Here is a 22,365-nt window from a genome sequence, read left to right as displayed (position 1 = left end):
TAGGTATGTAGCCGCTAGTCCCACAATCTAAAGTAGTAAGGTTTTATTTTTGTCCGTAGATCGCAGAAAATACTGGTTTGAATTGTTTGTACGTTTCAGAGATCTTTTATAAATATCCTGGGGTGGGTAAGGCTGTTTCCTAACCTTCTCCGCCCTCACCTGGAGGCTAAGGACTACGGAACTAGTCCTTACATAAAGTAACAGGAATGCAGCATAAGATCTTGTTGAAACGATATTGTTTATTTTTACAGTAAAGTTTCAAATAGGTCCAGGGAAAGATTTTAACTATTCTAGGGGAGAGTACCTCCGCCCTCTTAAAAGGAATATTTTAATAGAACATTTGCCTAATTTTATTAAGAAAACGAACAAGCTAATATTGCTTGATTCACTTATACCCGACACAAAATTAATTGCAATGAATGTTAAAATCGAAATATATATTAATTTGTATTTTTTAAAAATGGGTGGAAAAAATTCTAGCTTTAAAATATTAAGAAAGAAAAAAATAATTATAAATACCGAATTTGTTTAGGTCGAATGGCTCTTTTGGTGACACTGTTCCTTGTGTTGGTCAATATATTCAACAATGTTACAACTAATACACCCAAGGTATTGTATATCAGGGATCTAAATGGGTAAGACAATGGCCGATAAATTGATGTTCATCCCCAATGATAATACACAAAATTAATCCTTCTGTAGATTACATTTTGTGATTGAAACGTTTGGACACCCAATTTAATGAACCAACTGATCAAAATTTACTTAAAGTCACCAAAGTTGTTAAGCCAACGCATAAGAAAACATTATTATAAAACTTGGGGACTAGTGTAATAAACAGAAGGGGTAATTTTGTTTATCTCCATTATTGATGTACATCAAATTATCTTTTTTTATCTTATCCCTGAAGATCCATGATTAAACGTAGCTCTGATGATATGATGTTTTGCGGAAGTGATGGGACATCCCATTTTACATATCTGGTGGCACCTTCTGGCACTTTCCCTCAAAATGCCTTTTTGAGCAGAGAACCCCCACCCCAATTTATTAAAAATAAAAAAGGATTAGAAATTTATTTTTGATCTGTTTATTTATTGCTTTAGGATAGATTGGGTTAGGTTATATAGGGTACTGGGTAGTCCCGCAGGGGTAAGGCATATGCCAAAAACCACCCCCACCTCTCCTTATTTTTAATTTTCTAAGATAAAAGGGGGTGGTTTAATGCCCGACAGGCACGAGGTGGGAAAGCAGCCACCTTCTCTATAAATTAGAGAGCATAAAAGCCATGTGATGATGCCATGTTTTACATTAATTAAATTTATTTTTCCCATCAAGTCTCTTCTGTAATTTTTGGTAGAATCTCCTATTTGTCAGTGGACCTCAATTTACCCCTCCTACTTCTTTACAAAAACTTTATTCTTGGGACCGCAGGGAATATTAAATTGGGGCTTAATCCCATCCAACCAAAATATTAAATTCAAATCTAGTAACAGGATCGACAGGATGGATAAACAGTGAGGCAGCGCAAAATGGCACCAAAAAATGATGTCATACAATAAAATAGACAAATAATAGGCCAGTATACACTGTAATTGACCAATGGTAAAATTTTTACTTGCCTCTCATTGGTTATTTTATCTATGACGTCATTTTTTTTGTGTCATTTTGCGCTGTCTCATCTTTATATACAGTATACGTTACGAAAAATGACCGGTCTTTAAAATGTTCCTGCCTCCTATCTAATAAAGTTGTAACCCTATTTTGTGTATGTGTGCTTTTTATATATATGTATAACTGTGTGTGTTAAGGTCAATTAGATAAAAGAACTTTTACCAACATCCGGCAGGCTATAAAAGAAAAAATTCAAAATGTCAAAATTCAACCTATTATATTTTAAGTGAATTTTACTTAAACCCAAAAATCACATGGTAAAATTAATTTTAGCCTGGGGGTTAATTAGAGTTTTATCTCGAGCATGAAATTCTGCTTCTAAAGACACCTTATTCAGCTTCCTAGCTTTCATACAAGTCAATTGAGCACAAAAAGCATGGATTAAGAACTCAAAATCAATGAAATTTGGGCTTTGTGCCCATAGTGCCAAATTTTCAGATCTCAAAAAAGTGGATCGTGGATTTTACTAAAAATGGTTCGGCGATTTTTTTTATAATTTTTAATTCGTTTTAACATTTTTAAAATTTTTTACAATTTCTGACCGCCTTTCTGTCTGTCTGTCTGTCATTTTGTCTGTCTTTTTGTCTGTCTTTATGTCTGTCTTTATGTCTGTCTTTATGCCTTTCTTTATGTCTCTCTTTCTGTGTAGACATTTTCCTATTTTTCTAAGGAAGCTACTTTTCTTAAGTAAATGTCCGGAAGCTACTTTGTCCGGAAGCTACTTTGTCCTGAAGCTACTTTGTCCGAAGCTACTTTGTCTGAAGCTACTTTGTCCGAAGCTACTTTGTCCAAGATCCAGCCCACAGTGGGGCTAGAAAAAAGTTATTTAGCTTTTTAGTATTGGCAGAAGGAATAAAAGGCAGTTACCATTTAAAATGACTTTAGAGTACACTTAGGGCCCCTTATAGGCTAAAATCGAGACATTTTCCATTTTCAATTTTCAGGATTCCAGGTATTAGTCTTTGGTTTGACTTTAGCTCGCTATAAGTGGAACTAGAGTTAAAATATTGGAGTTTAGTCTTCTCTACCCTCTCACTGTGGTATCTCAGTGTACGATCCTAGCTTGGTAGCTTGATATCTCAACTATCAAGGCGCTGAGACAACTTTTAGTGAGACCGCTTCGGTAGAGAAAGGAAAAATTTCACTCAAAATACATAATTGGTTGATTTTTGACATTTTGAATATCTTCTTTTATAGCCTGTCAATTGTGGGTAAATGTTCTTTAATCTCATTTACCGCAACAAACACAAGCATACATATGTATAAAAAGCACACACAAAAAAAATATGGTTAAAACTTTATTAGAATGGGGGCAATAGCATTTTAAAGACCGGTCATTTTTTGTAACGTATACTGTAATATATATATTTATGATCATTTGACATTTTCACCTTTTCTTTTCAATTTGACTATCTGTGACTGCTCTTTACTATAAAGGGGGACATGAATTATGCAGCGATATCGTAATACAAGTATTTAATAAATTTTGAAACATAAAAATCTGAATAAACACATGTAAAAGTTTTTTGCAACTTAAATGAAAAAAAATTACCAAATATAAATAAATAGATTTTTAGCCCTCTAGGATGTTTATAAATGATGTGCTAAAATAGTTATTTATTGTATTATTATATTTATATTGATCATGGTAGAATGAATATTTCAAATATTATGTCAATGTTTGATCAAAAGGCAAAACTTGAAATATCCCTTTCATTGTGAGAAGAAGAAGGTAGAAATTATAATCATTGTCATTTTATTGACAGAATAATTTGAAAAACTATTTCCGTATGTGCAATATTACAAAAATGCAAAACTTAATTTTGGATTACGAGATTGCTTCACAAATTTCGCCCCCCTTTCTCAGTACAGCTGGGAGTTAGAAACCAAGCTCGTTTTCTTAAAATGATATATTTTGAGTTTTTTTTCTTTGTTGTCTCTTGTATAATTTTAAGTTGAGATTTTATTTTGGGGGAGAGTACCACTGCCTTCCCCCAAGAGAAATAAACCATTAAAAACTCCCCAAAAAAATATTTTCTTCCCACTTGTTCTTTTTGAAAATAAATTAAAAGAGAGTTGGTCTGATTTCCCTCCCGTACAGGCCTCTAGGGGCATTATCGCTAGTTACATATCTTAGAGGAGAAAAACAGATTCCATACCTTACAATTTTGCAAGATAAGGATCTAACTTTCCTCATCCCAACTGTGGCAAGTAATTTATTCTGTGTTGTGTAAAATTTGTTGGTCAATAAAACTGTTGGACGCTTGAGAAAATATGGTGGTAGAGATACTACATAGTATTTTAAGGTATATTAGATATTAAAAGGTAAATGATTATATTTGGTTTTTATTGGTATGAAGTCATACAATTGGTAAAATATTGCGACTATACTTTGTTAATAAAAAATACTTAAAACTTCATCTTAATTTAATTTTGATATATTTACAACCAAATATACAAATCGTATCGTAAAGCGCACATTAAATTTTTACACTTCAAGCTGTTTTAAAGTTAACACCCATTCAGGGCGAAAAATGATTTTTGTGTGGAGGATTTGGATCTAAAAGATTGAATATATAGTAAAAATAGTGTCAATATCCCCTGATATAATTCTTATGTAATTTGACTGTTTTTCAGGCCGAAGGTTTGACAGCTATAGAATGCTGGATGTTGGCGTGTATCCTCTTTGTATTTGCAGCTCTTGCAGAGTATGCTGCGCTCCTCTTCCACAAATCTAAACTTCCATCAAAGAAAAGTAATAAAGGATCCCAGGTAAATAATTGTTACAACTTTTAATTGCCCCTTTCCTAACTGTTTCGCCTCATAATTACACATATATATAATTACATTTCACCACTGTTTTGTAATTAACAAGTGGTAATGGGTTTTATTTTTGTTGCAGTTCTAATGTTTTATAAATTTTCATTCTTTATAAATCATCTAATGATTTTATGAAAAGCAAATTTATATTTTGGGTTTATATTTAAAATCAAATTTTGTTTTTACCCTGGAGGCTAATTAGGAAGTACTGGAAAGTGTCATGTGTGACGTCATAAAAATGTGTCTAAAAAGTGGGATAAGAGTAGAAGTGGAAAATGAAACCTCTAAAAAAGAGATGGATAAGAGACGTAGTTTTATGACGTCACACATAAAACTTTCCAACGCTTTGTATTTAGTGATAAAACAACTTAAAATTGAATAAAGAGACATCTTTTGTTGTAAAATCAAACTATTAAGGCACTAGAAACTTCTGAGACTTGCAGTGAGGATGGTGGAAACAATGGTATAGGCCTGGACCACATGGGTAACCATTTGAAAATGAGAAATATGGATGGAAACCCTGGCCACTCACTACACAACAGAGCTGCGGATTCTGCTGAAAGAGTGGTGAGTTACACAATTGAACCTTTTATAGTGCCTAAAAATGACGTCATACTGGCCTACCATTGGTCAATAAGAATGTATACTGGCCTGCCAATGGTAATTTAGTCTGTGTAATGGCTTATCATTGGTCATTTGTATTGTATGACGTCATTGTTATAGGCATTATAAACATCTTACACACAATTATATGGCAATATCCCTCAGATTGATAGTGGTATACCTAAACTCCCCCACTCCCTCTTTGTAATTTGAGAAAATGGGGTTTGTTAACTTTTTATGTGTTAGGTTCAAAATGGAAAGGTGAGCCTAACAGGGACAGTACAAGGAATGCAGCTCATTCGCGAAGCCATTAATTAGTTTTTGAATAAGAAGAAGTAGGGGGTGGAGAGAGTTGGTTTTTCACTAACTTTATGGGGAAATGTACCAATTTTTTAAGCAGCTAATTATGTTTGATTTTAACCCTTTAAATTAAAGATTTATTTGTAATTGCTTCCTTTTTTATTATAAGCATAAATGTTTTGTAAGTTTTAAACGTAGATAGTTGCATAATTAAAGACCATTAGCAAAAATTTTGCTTTCTTGTTTTTTTTTTATGTGGGATTAGCAAGAGGATATCAACAAATTTGATTTTTTTCGTTAATGAAAAGTAGAATAGAATGTAAAATATAATTTTTTATTTTCTTTACAAATAATATTTTTTCAAAAAATGCAATAAATAATTTTACTAATAATTTATATGACTTTCCAAACACATGTAAATCAAATTTAACCTTTTTGTAGAGCATAAATAATTAATTTTTTACGATTACAAAAACTAAAGTACACTAACAAATCATAGAAGCACGAAATAAGGTTAATTTTGTTTATTTAGTTATTATACTTAACTTTGAATAGGTTGAATTTTTCTTTTATTTGGTTTTGTTGGATTTGTAAACACCTAAACTATTTATGAAGTTTAATTTACTAGTTAAAATTGTGTCAATGAATGAGTTATTTAATAAAACAAAATTAAGCATAAATGAGTTATTTGAGCAAACAAAATTTAGCATAAATGGGGTATTCCTGTCCAGTTTTTTGTTTAGGAATGAATATTACCCGAGGGAATAAATGATGGACCGATAGGTCATCATTTATTCACGAGAAAAATTCATTCCTAAACAAAAAACTGGACAGGAATATCATTCTCATTTAAACAAAAAACTCATTTTTTATGCTAAAATGTGGTTTAATTTTGGTTTTTAATTTTCATTTATTTCCCGGCTATGATCATTTATATCCCTGATATCAAGTTTCTTTTAATAATTAATAAAAATTCAAAAATCTTCCAAAAAAAATTAAAAATCCTCTTAAAAATAACTACCTCCGGGAAATAAATGACTACCTCCGGGAAATAAATAAATATTTACATCCACTATTTAAGGGTTTGTTTATATGGGAATGGATATTTAAATCCCAAGGTTTTAAATGATCGAGCGATTATTTTGTTAAGAATTGATGATAATGAAGTAGAAACACTGAATATGATATCTTATTACATAGAAGTTCTTTATAGTGCCTATAAAAAATGACGTCATGCAATACAAATGACCAATAATAGGCAAATACACAGACTAAATACCCAATGGCAGGCTAGTATGCATTTTAATTGACCAATTGGTAGGCCAGTATGACGTCATTTTTATAGGCTCTGTTTTTGAGCTTTTATTAGATACTATATAGCAAAAATCAAGTTTTCTAAATGCAGAAAAAAAGACAAAGATTGTGAGTGGTTCCTCTACAAAAAAATGCACTTGTACCAGGTGTATTTGATAACAGAACAAAAAAATGTTAATTCAATTAAGAATTCCCTTACATAATTGCACCAAGCACAAGTATACTCATAGGTAGCATTCATAATATGTGGTATAAAATGTATTTTACAAACCATAATTAAATTTAGTTCATGCAATTAATGTATTACTACCGAAGCTCTTTATAGTGCCCATGAAATGACATCATATAATATAAATGACCATTGATTAATCAATATACAGACTAAATTACCTATGGCAGGCCAGTATACATTTTAATTGACTAATGGTAGGCCAGTATGACGTCATTTTTATACGCACTATAAAAGGCTTCAGAATTACCTACACTAAATTTTACTTAAATTCTCATTAACATAAGACAATCTGTTAATCTAAAAAATTTAATTTTCTTTTATAAAAAGAAAGATGTAGTCATATTAGGACAATATTTGTCACGGTTGGACAGACTAACAGATATATCTTGAGCATAGCAGGGGTCGTCATTCAGCAAATTAATTCCATTTGAAATTACTGAAAATTGGATATTTTTGTGGCGTAATGTTGGCGTAAAACTTGTTTTTGCGCTGTAACTAAAGGGAAGCGGATAAAAAAGGGAGGGGGGGGGGAGATGGAACTTGGTTTTAGGAAATTTTCACTAAAAATTGTTTGTCAGAATTTTAGTCCCTTGTCCCTGGAAAAGAACAGAAACATGGAAACCTGCAAAAGAATTCATTTTAGTGTTGTTTTGACTTTAACAAAGTGGTCGATAGTTGACATTTTTGCTGGCTGGCCTTAAGCTAATCATAAGCATGGTATATCAGGGATGGAGGGGACATTTGACTGCTTATTACACTAGTCTCCAAATTTTTAAAATTATCTTTTCTTACTTGTTGGCTTAATAACTTTGGAGACTTTTATTGAATTTTGGTTGGTTGGTCTATTAAGTGTGTATCATCATTGGGATGTATATCATTGAATCGGCCAATGTCTTATCCCTCCAAAAGGAGAATATCTTGAATATAACGAAGACACATTTCTGACAAATAAAAGGAATATTTTCATTATTTATTATTGTTGTTGTAATGGGTTGTACCGAAAAATTTGTATTTTAGGATCTAATTGTAATTCGTGATGAAAACAACTGTGACTCTGCTCCCCTAACAACAATATTGTCTGGAGCAGTTGTACAATCAATCAATGGTCTCAATGTATGTAATTCTCATAATATTGTAGTGTGCAGCCACATTTTTTTATACACTTTTTATCTCATTCTTCTAGGTTATACAAAGTATATACATGAAAAATTAGTACATATTTTTAGAGTGTATTTTTTTAGGAGTATATTATTTTAGGAGTTATTTTAGAATTTTATCATATTAGATATAAGAAGCTCTTTTTAGTTTTTATAAAAAATAGGATAAATTAAAAACTTTTGGCTGCAAAACCTCTAATGAAATCATTATTAGAATACTGGACTATTATGATATGACGTCATTCGGGATACTTTGGCCAAAAGGTTTTTAATTTATACCCTTTTTTATAGTAACTAAGTATAAAGAACTTCCAGATGTTATTTTTATTCCTATTGTCACAAATTTTATTCTCTAGCCACTTCCTTGATGAATTAATCGTTAAGATAGACAAAATAAATTTAGTTTAGATTTAATTAAGCAAAGTTTGGTGAAAATAAATTAGAATTAGATTTGAAAATATGTACATTGTATTTTTTATTTCATAAAAAAAATCGTAAAGTACTTTAATTAACTAAAATATATAGTACTAGCGGCTACGCCCCTAGAGGCCTCTAGGGGCACTTGAGGAGGAGAGAGTCGAAATTATTAATTCAATTTCTTTTTTTATATTTAAAAAAAAAATTAAAAAATTTTTTTGGAGGGGGCAAAAAAAAAATTTTTTTTTTGGTGGGGGGGGTGCCCCCCCCCCTCATTTTTAATTTTAGCTAAAAAAATAAAATTTTTTTTTTTTTTGGGGGGGATTTTTCATTTTTTGGGGGGTTGGGGGTGTCCCACCCCCCAAAAAAATAGTTATAAACCTTCCCGGGACCTATGAGAAGCTACCCTGTTAAGGAGAACCCGATCGGTTCAGCGGTTAGCGAGATCCTTCGCTACAAACAAACAGACAAACAAACAGACAGACAGACAGACAGACAGACATCGTTCTACTTTGTATTATAGATTACCTAGCAATAAGAAACTTAATTAGCATAGAATTTGACCTCTATTTTTATGAAAAAAAGGAGGGTTAATTTTTTTCGCGGATTTCCGTAAGTTTGTATGTAACATTTTATTCAAATGCTCTTATCAAGTCAAACTGTTTTTATTTATGACCAAATGTATACTGAGCGATTTATCATAATTAAAAACTGAATGACTTAATAAAAGCATTTGAATAAATGCTAACACACAACTTAACGGAAAATACACGAAAAAATAACCCTTTTCATTTATTTTTTGCACAATTGATTTTTAAAAACTCTTGCACCATTATTTATATACATACAAGGAAAATAAGTTAAGACATAAAATTCACATCTTAAGTTTTATCTCACTTGCATGTCTTTTTATTCTTATATACATAGATACATTATATAATAAAAAATAATCTAAAATATAAAAAAGGAAATATCCCAAAAAAAACTATGGTTTCATTTAATTATAAAAAAGACATAACACAAAACTAACAAACAATATCATTTTAAAGAAATGGATGTAAAAGTATAATTAACAAAAGGATTACCATTCGTGTAAAAAGCATGGCCCAGAGATTTATAATCTTTTTATCGTCTCAAAATCAGGTTATTTTTTAACATACTTTAAACAGTAGAGTAGCAAGAAATAGGGTTCTAGCTCAAAGAACCAGATTTTATTTCTTCTCATTGGTCAATATTATCGAAAATTGCTTCTCTAATTAATAAAAACTCAAAAAAAAACTTACAAAAAATACACCACATCATACAAAAACGTTTTGATATATTTCTACACTTTTTTTTATCTTCCAAAATACCAACCTTCATGAAATTATATGAAAATAAGGAAAATTTATGTAAAGTTGAATGTAAAATTTTGAGAAAAGTAAAAATATAATCTGATTACTTAGCTGTAAACTAAATTTATTCTGTAAATAAAAATAATCTAATATTATGTGTACACTGTACATGGCATGTAGGTAAAGTATATTTATTAGAATCATAATCTTACAGCTGATGAAGATTTTTAAAATGAATAATGTATGTTACATGTCACGTACGCAACCAAGAATGTGCATAATCACTTGCAACGGTTTTTATTTGGAGGGCTGCTTTGTGAATTGAGCACCGGATTTTATTTAAGCCAAGAAACTATGGTTAATCAATTAATCACTAAAGCATGACTTATAATAACTTAATATGAAATCATAATCACAAAGAAAAAAACTAGGGTGAATAGCATTAATAATCTTAAATATTTTGTCATTTATACATTATCATAATACATAGGGGTTTGTCTTTGATACTTCAAGAACAATGTATAGATACTTCCAGAGTGGGAGGAGACAATGGGCTGTTTATTACATTAGTCCCCAGATTTTGTTATAACGTTTTCCTATTAATTGGCTTTAAAACTTTGGGTATTACTATTGCATTTTGATTGGTTACTTCATTAAAAGGAGTGTCCAAACGTTTCACCCGCTTATTGTAATATACAGAAGGGGTAATTTTTATATCATCATTGGGGATGTACATCAATTTATCGGCCGTTGTCTTATCCCTTTAGATTCCTGAGATACTTGTGATGTAATTATTGTGTATTATTTGTGCATATGAGTTAATGAATCGTCAGGAAATGCATAAATAGTAATGATAATACCAGTTAATGAGAGATAATTATCCATTTTAATTGCGCAGCTTGTGTTTGGTTAGAGTTAGTACATTGGTCCATCATATAATAGTTATTTATCACATCGTATTATAGACAGCTTTCCGCGGATATTAAAATGAAAAACTGGTATTAGTTTCATGATTTTAAAAATTAAATGGCTTTTATGATTTGCTTACATATTACAATATCTATACACTAGATTTCCTTAATCCTGTATGTTTGCAAATTTTAAAAAAAGAGTAAAAACACTTGCTAAGTTGCTTTAAAAGAAATAGCCCTTTTGAAAGACATGACAAAATCTTATTGTTTCGTTGGAGGGCAGCATGATTGCCTTTTCCACATTTTTATAAAAAGAATGAAAAAAAATTTTTAAAAAATATTCATTAATATAATTTATGTTTTCCCTTTTTTATCCATTGAGATGTTTTCTATTAGATTAGTGTTTTATTTGAGGATATACTATTCAGAAGAAACTCAGTGAATTTGATTTGATTATAAACATTTGAAAAGAACATCATTTTTACTTTTTTTCCTGTTTACATAGAAAATAATTTGATTATTCGCGAAACTACTCTATAGTTCCAAAGGTCCGTCTATCCGTAAGACACAAAGTGGCGGAAACGTAATTTTCTCGGCTTCTATTCAAGATAAACGGCTGACACTTTTTGTCAACATTCCCATTATTAAGGAGCATAATTAAATACTTTACATCCATGGTGGTTGGCCTTTTTTTGCAGGTTTTTGGCTATTTTTTTATTTTTCACATTACCCCCCATATTTTTGGTGTTTTTGGTCCGAGTTTTAAAGTTTGTGTAGAAAATGTCGTACAAAATGTACTAATTATAAAGATATATTAAACAAATGTATTAAAACATTCAAACAGAAAGAATGTAAACAAAATAAAACGTTACTGATGTACAGACGGACCGACGTTTCCAATTATATAGTAATTTATACTTCAACTTGTATTTTTTAATATTTCCTCACTTCTGCTTTTGCATAAAATCTTTAGCTGTTTGTCCGATTAAATTTTGAATGGGAGCAGCTGCCAGTCCTCATAGGACTATTTGAGCTTCATTGCTACGCTACTAATGGCAGAGCTGTCATTTTATTCACTAAATGACATATACAGTCTGTAAACTCCAGGGATACAGGATAGGGAAAGGATATTTGCGTCCATGAGTAGCGCAGCATTCCAAATTACATTCAGATGCAATTTTTGTACGATTGGCAAAATTTTAAAGAAAAGCCGAAAAAAATATGCCTTTTTGCCGTTCTCCATTTTCGCACCTCAGAGTAAATATTGAAGAGGTTCTTGATAATTCCATGAAAATAGTATAATTAGAGAGCAGGTGCGCTGCTAAATGCTAAATGCATTAAATGTCTTCCTCCAAGTGCCTAGTCGAGCAGAGAAAATCCCACCCCTCCTATATATATGAAATATTAAAAATAAGAGGATGCTCTTTTTTCTAAAATTAATTGTTATCTCAGATTAGGTTAGGTTAGCCCCGCATGGTAGGGACATCGAAGGTTAGAGGCGTTGCAGGGTTAGAATACCCCGCAACGGTTAGGCATAAAGAAAAAACACAACTCATATATTACTTTAAATTTCAAAATTAGTCTCAACCTTGAACCTTGAAATATAAATATAAATATTTATTCTTAGAAACCTTCACTCCCTTAAATCCCTGGTAAAGTCATAACAATAGAAATATAATTGTATTTGTGATTGATGCATTATTCCCTCAATCATTTGTAAGATAAAAAGTGCTGTCACCAATAATAATAATTGTAAAGGAACAAAACCAAAATGACTTTATATCAGTTCTTTCTTTCTTTGCTCTCATTGTCCTATAAATCCATTTATTTTATACTTACACACTAGACCTGTTCAGTATTCCAGTTTTTACTTTCTCCAATTTACTGAGCTAAAAGATTTCTTCAATGACCTAGATTAAGATACATATTTAAAAATAGTAAATGTAGCAAATAAAGCAAACCCAAGTTTTTTCAGTATCAGGTCTTTAAAGCCAATGGCAATTATTTCAGCAGAAGCAAAGTATTATTCAAGAAATATCTCTTAAACCTGACCTTTTAAAAAAACATTAGTGGCACCTCTTCTATTCTAAAGGGGCAAAAAATATCCTTAGATTTATAATAGACAAAAGAATTGTGAGGGATGGAGGTTTTTTTCTCTTGATGTGCGTTTACCTAACCAAAGTAAAGCTGGTATAAACAGAAAAAATATCCGATTGATCTCACGAGGTGTTTTGAAACAGACAGACAAACGGATAACACTTTTATGATAGGATAAATGCCGTTTATACAAAGATTAGTCATAAATAAAAAGCAAAGGACTTAATTTATCAGTTGACATAATGTGACCTAGTTTATAAAAAGAAATAAAAATATTGATCAGATCTAAAACAAACACAAACTATAGAAAACAAGAAAATTGCGAAACAATATACATATAATTATATAATATAAGCATAATTTAAACATAGTTAAAGAGACAAAAAAAACTCCTTTCAATGTTCTCCTCCAACTCCAATTTAAGATTTTTACCTAACATGAGAGGGGAGGGGGGGTGGGGTTTTCCACTTATAGTTGAAGTTATTCTCTCGTCAGTAGCCTAATGAAGAAGACTGCACCAAAATATTATTTTTTTTCTCCTGCGGGTTGATTAACTTTTCCAAATATTTTGTTAAATTTTTTGCATGAAGATTTACATATCTTAAAACTGCACCTTTCTGTCATGTATGTGTGTGTGTGTGTGTGTGTGTGTGTGTGTGTGTTAGTGGTTTGTGTGGATTTTTTAAAAGCGAACCTTTTCTATAATTAGGGTCGGTTTGTCCGCTCGTAACGGTTAGCCTTTTTGTTAATTTAGACATGTTAGAATTGCCCTATCGAATTCAAACTTTGCAAGATGATTTCTATAACTGTAAGGTACAATTTAGATTGCGTAGCAACTCTATTATTATTACCAGAAATTCCGTATGTCCGTTTTAAACATGCTGATTTTTTACTTTTTTGACAAAAAATTTTAATGTGATATAATTATTCTATTCATCTGTTTTTGAAATACTGATACTTATTACAACAAGGTAAAATGTTGTAGGCGAAGCATCTCTATAATCAAGTCCAAAAAATGTAAGTATGTCCTAAACAGTATCATGTGTTTAAGCAGTTTTACTTAAATTTTTTTCTTTTTATTCAGTTCCGACACTCTAGAAGTGTTAATCTTCGTTTTTTTTACAATTTCAGAGCTCCGCTTTTATGGATGTTGTCATCCTTGCATTCATTTGCAAGGCAATTGTTTTTGAAATTTAAGTCAAATGTAATTTTTTGTCCATTATAATTAATTAACAATAGTAATTTTTGACACATAGACTTCAAATATTTTCATTTTAAAAAGCATTATTCCATCAAGAAACAAATGAATAACAATTATAACTTTATGTATTATAATTAAGGACATGCTTTCACCAAAAAGGAAGACATCTTTGACAGAGGATGAAAAAGCTGTTGAGCAAAGAAGACTGTACGTCAAAACGGACAGGTAATGATTATAGCAGCAAAGTCTTAAGAATGCATATTATTTTATATTTGTTATTTTTTATAACTTGTATTACATTGCATTGGTTATCAGTTTAAATCTATTTAAAACGGTCAAGCTTTCTTGATTTCCCAATATAAAGGCTTAAGCATTGATGAAAACATATGAGGAAAACAATAGAGGGGGAAGGGGTTAAATAAAAGTATGTTCCCACCCCGAGGACCATGTGCCGACTTTCATTTGGGTTTTTTAATATCAGCCAATAGCAGCAATTAACACAGCTAAGTCGATACAAAAAAGCAGAAAGCAGTTTGCTAGCAGACGAAAAAGGTCCCCAAGACAGGGGCCAGGTAGGTGTCTGGGTTATACATCTATATTTATTACATTTATTATGAAAACTAATCTGGTTAAAAACTCATTTAGACAAAATTACAACTTTTTTGATTAATTTAAATTTTGTACAATTTCAGGTTTTTCTTGGTGACCTTTCCCATTATGTTCTTGGTGTTCAATTCAGTGTACTGGTATACCTATCTTAGGTATGCAGCAAATTAATATAAAAAATCTGTCAACAAAAGGTGAAAATTGACTTTTGAATTTTACAAAATACGTGTGTAAAAATAATATTTAATATAAAAACTATTGAATATCTTATATATAAAATGATTAATGTCTTTTTAAAAATAATAAAATGTTAAATTTAAAATTATATCATTACTAATGATTTTTTATTGATTAATGGAATTTATAAAAATCTTGCATGGAATTTATCTAAAACGGATTCCATAGCCAAAAGCTACTTCGGGGGAACCTAAACCATGCGAGTGCCTAATCGTTGTTTGGGGCTAATCTTACCTAACCAATATAGATTCTATTTAATCCACCCTAAAAAGGCTCAGCCTAGCTATTGGTTAATTTTTAATATAAGTACAAAACAATTTTTATTTTATGTTTATAAGATTAAAAAATACGAAATGTAAAATTTATTTGCAAGGACTTTGTAACAAAAATTTATTTGTAAATAACAGTTTTAAAAACATGTTTTGATGCCTAGCCTAACCTGACCTAAAGCTAAACACAAATATACGACACCAACCCCTGTATTTCAATATAGGGGGATTGGGGTTCTGTGCTCCGGAAACCCACTCGTATTTTATGTAATTAATAATTGAAAAATAACATTATAATGATATCCATAATAGCGAAGCTTTATTAAACAAAACTACTAGGTAGGACCCTACAAAATTTGTTAAACAATTATAAAATGATTTTAATCTTCTTTACATTCGATCCTAATTTAAACTTTTTTTTGACTTGACAAAATGAAAATATAAGTTAGGTGTATGACAACAAACTGTGCAATCATACCATAATTATGTATATGCTTCGTTTTATTAATCCTCAAGCAACTTGTTTTAATTGTATTTTTGTGTAAAGTATATTATACTTGATAAAATGTGTGTAAAAAAATGTAATCATAGAAGCTTTTTATAGTGCCTACCAATAGTCAATTAAAATGCAAACTTGCCTGCCATTGGTAATTTATTCTGTGTATCGGCCTATCATTGGTCAATTGTATTACATGACGTCATTTATTTTACAGGCACTATAAAGAGCTTCGTAATCAAATCATATTGTAATTTTGTCATCATCAGGGATCGCCAATCGTGTTGTCTCTTTGTTGCAACTGCGACTGACGATTCCTTGATTTATTATTTGTTATCTATAAGTACAGACGGCTTTCCTAAAATAAGTTATTGTAAAAGTATATTTTATAAAGGTAGATGATATAACAGAACTATTATATATTATTCTTTTTGTAAGTTTAATTGAAGTTTAATTTAACTTTCTACGCTCGGGCCCTAAAATAAAAAAAAAATTAGCTGAAAATCACGAAACCTGTAAATATAATGTTTTTTTTAAGTCAATTTAATAAGGGGGGGGGGGGAGTTCTGACACATTTGCGTAAACAGTGAGTATAGGCTTTATCTTTGGACTGAGAGGATAGGTTATTAGGGATAAAACCATTCTTATATGATGAATTTCCCCCAGATTTAAGATTTTTTGGATGGCCTCCAGGTTCCGGAGCTCCAGGCCTCTAGGTGGTCTCTGTACAGGTAAAAATGAAGAAAAATTTTTTTTTTAAGAGTGAGATGTCAGCTTATGAGACAAAATGTTTATGTTTTTTCTTAAAATATGTGAATAACAATCAAAAAGAAGCATATTTTGTTTTATAAGTTAATCTCAAACTTTTCAAAAAAAAAATCTTATTTTTAATTTTTACCTGTACAGAGACCACCTGGAGGCTTGGAGCTCCAGACCTGGAGGCCTATCCCAAAAATCTTAAATCTGGGGGAAATTCATCATATAAGAATGATTTTATCCCTAATAACATATCTTCTCAGTCCAAAGATAAAGCCTATACTCACTGTTTACGCAACTGTGTCAGACCCCCCCCCCCCCTTAGTCAACAACCTACAAAATTACATTACCTAAATATTTTTAATAAGATGCTAAAAATCTCCCAAAAGTGCCACTTGTTAGACTTACACAAAAATATTTTTTTTTTATTTTTCAATTTTTGCTTTTTTTTATTTGTGTGAAATAATTTTCTCGTATTCATTCGAATCCGGTGGATAAGAACCGGTTCTCATCCATACGAAAAAACTATGTCTAGCATCGTATTATATCCAGCTTTCTACAAATATAAAAAATAAAATGTGCAATCATAAGATTATAACCAGTTTTAATCTTAGAATTGTACATTCTATATCCGCGGAAAGCTGTTTATAATACGATGCGAGAAATAACTACTCATGTATCTTTATCATTTTGTTATCTCTAGTTTATCCAAATTAACGTAGTAAGGTTAAGTGTTTATTCACTAAGATCTCTAAAACTACAGCTCACCGGCCCCTCTAAGTTTTGTTTGTAAATACTATTATTTTTTTTTGGGGGGGGGGGGATACTCCTGTCTCAAATTCCCATCCAATCCCTTTCCTAGGGAAAAAGTTGCTAGTAATTTTAATGAATAATTGTTTTAAAATATTTATAAACCTATAATTGTAAAGTGTAATTCAAGTTTATAATTGTAATATATTTTAAGCAGAATTGTAAGAAATGATAAATAATTGAAATAAATTTACTTAATTGAAATTTTTTCTTATTCTTTTTACAAGAAAAAGGACACTAAAAATCAAGGAAAAATTTAAAAATCAGTTAAAGAATTTGGATCAAGTCAAGCTGAGTGTGCCAATGGCAACAAGTAAAACAGAGCGTGCCAATATTCCCCCTAGTCAAGTAGAGTATGCCAATATTCCCCCAAGTAAAACATAGTATGCCAATATTTCATCAAGTAAAGCAAAGTATGCCAATAGTTTATCAAACAAAACAGCATGACAAAAAAATATTAAAAATATGAATTTAACATATTTTCCGATTTATATCATAATAATTCAATCTACAAATTTACTACTTTATGTACGTAAAATATACAGGGTGGGCCAGATAAATCCGGACTTTTTCTTATTTTTAAACAAATTAACATAAAATCGTCAATTTTAAAGATTTTATTGAATTTTAAAAACTGGGAAGTAAACTAGGTATATGACTATTAAATTATTTAATAAAATCGCCGCCAGTCTCCATCACCGCCTTTACCCGCCCCCTAAACCGCCCCCCCGACCATGGTCACCATGTCCCTGTCAAAGATGGCGAAGTTCTCCTAGATAGTGGCAATGAGGGAGGTCTATGTGGTATAGGCACGTCTATTGGTTCGTGCTTTAATGGCGCTCCAGGCCCATAAGTCAATTGTATGAAGATCGGGGCTGCTGGGAGGCCACATCTCCTTAGGGACGTGAGTAACCGCAGGATCCAGATATACCCATCTTTCAAGCTACCATTCGACACGGCGGCTCTCATTTTGGCCACAATTAAGCTAGAACAACGTTTTATACCTTTTTGGAAATGGCATGAAGATTAAGCTATGGTTATCATCGTAACACATAGTCTAATACGATTTTTAAGGTTCCAAATGGGCCCATGTAGTCGAGAACCGAGAAATTTTCAAGATTTTTTACATTTTTGACACCCTAAAATCTGCCACGTTTCACTTTGCCGGAGTACTACGGCCAAACCAGATGGGATAGAGCGCTCTAGTCTTTTCTAGTGTCTTCTTTAAGTATCTAACAGTATATCCAGCAAATTCATAAGTCTATCTCAGCTACAGATGGTCTGAGATTAGATTTAGTGGGCCCATATTGAGAATCTACGGTAAACTAGCGCTCATTTCGAATCTGCCATGTTGAACATAAGCGCTGCCAGCTCAGAGTACACGTCCTCCATCCTCAAAAAATTTTTATGGGCAAAAAGGTAATGACCTAAGCTTTTTATAGTGTGGTCAAACGTCCTGATTGGTCAAGTAGTTTTGGAGCTATGGCCGTGTGAAAAAAGTCCGGATTTATGTGGCCCACCCTGTATAAACTAGCAGTTGCGTCCCCAGTATCTAGGAGCTCTATATTCCAAGTAGTAGAAAAGTTAAGAAAATTAGCTTAAAACCATTAAAATTTCAAAACAAAAGATCTCAATAATCGATGGACTCTTATGGTTCTTCTTTCAATGAAGCTTCTTATTGGTCCTTTAAAATACCATGATTTTGTTACAATAGTTTTTCTTTTTAAAACTTAAATGTAAAGGAGATTTTCAGCTCTCTCCTTCTCTCAAATGCCCCTAGAGACATCGAGGGGGGGGGGGGGGCAGGGGTGGAGCCGCTCGTATATATAATTAATTATTTCAAAATTTTAGAAAAAACATATCCTGACAAATAAAGCAGGGTATGCCAATATTAAGCCAAGTAAAGCAGAGTGTGCTAATATTCCCCCTAGTCAAGTAGAGTATACCAATATTTCCCCAAGTCAAGTAGCGTGTACCAAAACAGGCTATTGGCATACTCATCTTGACTTGATCCAAGAATTTAAAACTGAAATCGAGGTAACAAAATTGAAAGGAAATTACTATTTATTAAGGGATCTCAATCCCCACTGTTAAAGCATCCAAACGGGTTTAAATTTGAGGCATAGTATTTGTCGTGGCTGCACAGTGCATAGCCCTGGTATTTTCCCAATCAAAGTGCTGTTTTTGCTAATTGTGTGGTAAAGGGTGCCCCTACTTCGCCTTGAAGTGGTAGAGGGACAAGGTATCTCAATAATCAGCCATTTGATGTCAAAAAATGGGGGATTATCCATTTCTTTTTTAGGAGTTTTCTTTCCAACCTCTCTCCCTCATTTTTATGACGTCACATGGCTAATTTTTTGGACACTTTGTCCCGCTACGTATATAAGATAAATTTATTTCTTTATGTGAGGGGGAGGGGAGTTTAGGGGTTCAATAACACTCTCTTAAATAATAAACATAAAAACAACGACATTTCCCTTCAAGGAAATTATAATATTACCTACGTTTCTGAGTAGTGCTTTTAATTTAATAGAAATCCTATTTTATTGGCAGCAGCTTATTATCATTTCTCATTTGCGAAATTTGAATGTAAAAAAAAACAGCTTATATTTTAGAAACCCCAAACTATTAAAGATGTTTAATAGCTTTTTTGCCCTAATCCTCAAATATCTTGTAATCATTTGATTAAAGTAAAAAGAAGAAAGCTGTTCCGGCTTACAAACAAATAATAATTATAGAAAAGCCTTGCTATCATAGATGTTCGAAATATGAAGTGCAAAAACCTAATACCCTAATCTTCAAATGTCTTATAATAATATGCTTGTAGCAAAAAGAAGCTTGTTTTAATTAAATGTGACACTTTTTGTGCCATGTTTTTGCGAGGGCCATTAATCGTAGTCAATATATTATGTAAATTAAAGTTTTTCATTTAACATAAATGTTAAAATCGTACTTTATATCATGCAGGAATGCCTTGTCTTTCAATAGGTTTTATTGTGTTAGTAGTTAAAATTCTAATCCAAATTATATATACATTTAGAAAGAATTGCTCGTTTTTAAAATGACAAACTATCTAAATGTAAAATTTTTGTGCTGCAATATTCTATTCTATCCAAAAGTAAGCTTTTTCTTGTCTGTAACATGGTTCTCCAGTGTAGCTTCTTATAGGTCCAGCGAGGATTATTAACTACTGTTGGGGAAAATATTTTCACCCTCCAAATATTTTTTTATAACTTGTTAAGTTTTTTGAAACTCAAATTATAAATGTAAGTGGGGGGATTGATTTTTATCCCTCATACCTTAAGCAGGACGTAGCCGCTAGTAATACAAAATAGTGGAATGGTATAAAGCTAAATTCTTAGAATAAAGGAATCTTTATAAATGTCTTGAGGTGGTTATATGCTATTTTTCATTGTTCCCCCGCCTTCCCCTAGAGGATAGGGGCGAGGTCTTAAATACTATATGCAAAATATATAGGTTTTTGACCCACATTTCACATGCAAGCAAAAATTAGCACACGCGAACACACACACAGGTGTGTGTGTGTGTGGATGTGAGATTAAATGTGCCAGTAAAATAGGCCTGGAGAAACTACACTTGGAAGATATCAGACGATTTATGCAAAAATCGAGGAAAAAAATTGCACTTCACTTTTCCTTTTTTGCATATATGACAGGTCTTTAACTTGGAACAAAGGACACTACAGGTTTTAGTTTTTTTTAAATTCATAAAAATGTATGTTAATATGTTTTGCTAGGGAGGTGCGCGGAGTTCACCCGAAAATTTCTGACATACCCTTCCCCCATAAGGCCAAAATCGAGGGGGTGAGGGGGGTATACTTTTTTTACACCTATCTTAAATCTAATAGGTATGACTTTTACTTTGACACTCCTGACACTGTTTCTGTTGGTGTGGATGGGTGGATGGAGTGAAACTAGGAGGGTGTTTCCAACCCATTTAATTAAACAAGGGGGTTGGATGAAACCCTTTCTGCACACTTCTGATCATAAAACCATGCGATTGTATGACTCCTCGAAGTGATTAGGTATAAAAAAAAAACACAAATCATTACTACTAGATATATTTCAAACCTTATGACTGTCCAGCTTACTATAAGCTAGTACTATGAATACTACGTACACGTTAATGTGAATTAGACCCTTTCATTATTTAAATTTTCTAAATTATAACCTTAAATAGTTATAGAATAAAGAGAATATACGTTAACTTCACATATTTCTTTTGTTGTTGTGTATTAGAGATTTTCTAAAAAATAAAAAAAGTCATATTTTGAGTCTACTTTAATTGGTAAAATTACAACAATTTTTCATTAAAACTTTTTTTAATGTTTATAATTGTCTATCTCTCATCTAGAATACAAAGTAGTACGATGTCTGTCTGTCTGTCTGAAGCTTAAGATCTCAGTAACCACTGAACCAATTGGGTTCTACTCTTCAGGGAATATACCTACTGGTCCTGTGATGGTTTTAAGCTATTTTCTTGGGGGGTGGGACACCCCCAACCCCCCCAAAAAAAGAAAAATACCCCCCCCAAAAAAAAAAAAATTTAAACTACAATTTAAAAATGGAGGTTGACTATCCCCCCCCCAAATAAAAAAAAAATTTGCCCCCCCAAAAAAATTTAATTTTTATTTTTCTTTTTAAATTTAAATAACACAAAAATAGGTTAATCAAACCTCTTGGGGCAAAGCCCCTAGAGGCTAGGCACGAAGCCGCTAGTATTTTTTTACTGAACCTGTCTAATATGTACATTAGATATTTGTGAAGGTTTTGCATTTTTTTATTCATGGTGGCCTACTTAGCTCCAGTGCACTTCAACCAAAGTTTACATATTTCAAGCTACTTGGCAACTTACTTCCTACTTTAATAATAAACTCTCAAGTATGAACAACCCACAAAAAATATCAGTTAAACCTGCTCTGGTATATGATATTAGTTCAATTAAATCTTTTACTTTATTCTGCCTTTCCTTTTAACAATTGTTCTATTATTATCTTTATCTATGTGGAAATTATGATAAGACAAGAATGACAATATTTATGAAAGCAAAGCTCTAAAATCAGAGGGAAGAACAAACAAACAACAACTCCTGTAGAGTTTCAGAACTTAATAAG

The 22,365-nt window shown here is 31.6% G+C and overlaps 1 protein-coding gene across 2 annotated transcripts in view; it reads left to right on the top strand.

The window, feature by feature from the left end:
* Nucleotides 1-16,153, top strand: part of LOC145317494 (glycine receptor subunit beta-type 4-like) — an 86,873-nt gene extending 70,720 nt beyond the window's left edge. Inside the window, exons 10-15 of one of the 2 annotated variants that reach the window (XM_080158601.1) lie at nt 533-609; nt 4,309-4,443; nt 4,909-5,058; nt 7,958-8,053; nt 14,197-14,282; nt 14,750-16,153. In XM_080158601.1, the coding sequence (XP_080014727.1) occupies nt 533-609; nt 4,309-4,443; nt 4,909-5,058; nt 7,958-8,053; nt 14,197-14,282; nt 14,750-14,834 (629 nt within the window). In that variant the 3' untranslated portion in view covers nt 14,835-16,153. The remainder of the gene's footprint in view (nt 1-532; nt 610-4,308; nt 4,444-4,908; nt 5,059-7,957; nt 8,054-14,196; nt 14,283-14,749) is intronic. The other variant, XM_080158602.1, reaches the window with a different exon arrangement.
* The last annotated feature ends 6,212 nt before the right edge of the window (nt 16,154-22,365 follow it).

The sequence above is a fragment of the Acartia tonsa genome, chromosome 4 (genome assembly GCF_053477335.1).
Source record: "Acartia tonsa isolate MP-2025a chromosome 4, ASM5347733v1, whole genome shotgun sequence".
Classification (NCBI taxonomy): Eukaryota; Metazoa; Arthropoda; class Copepoda; order Calanoida; family Acartiidae; genus Acartia; species Acartia tonsa.
Note: the sequence above shows the minus strand (reverse complement) of the source record. Positions and strands in the feature narration are given on the sequence as shown.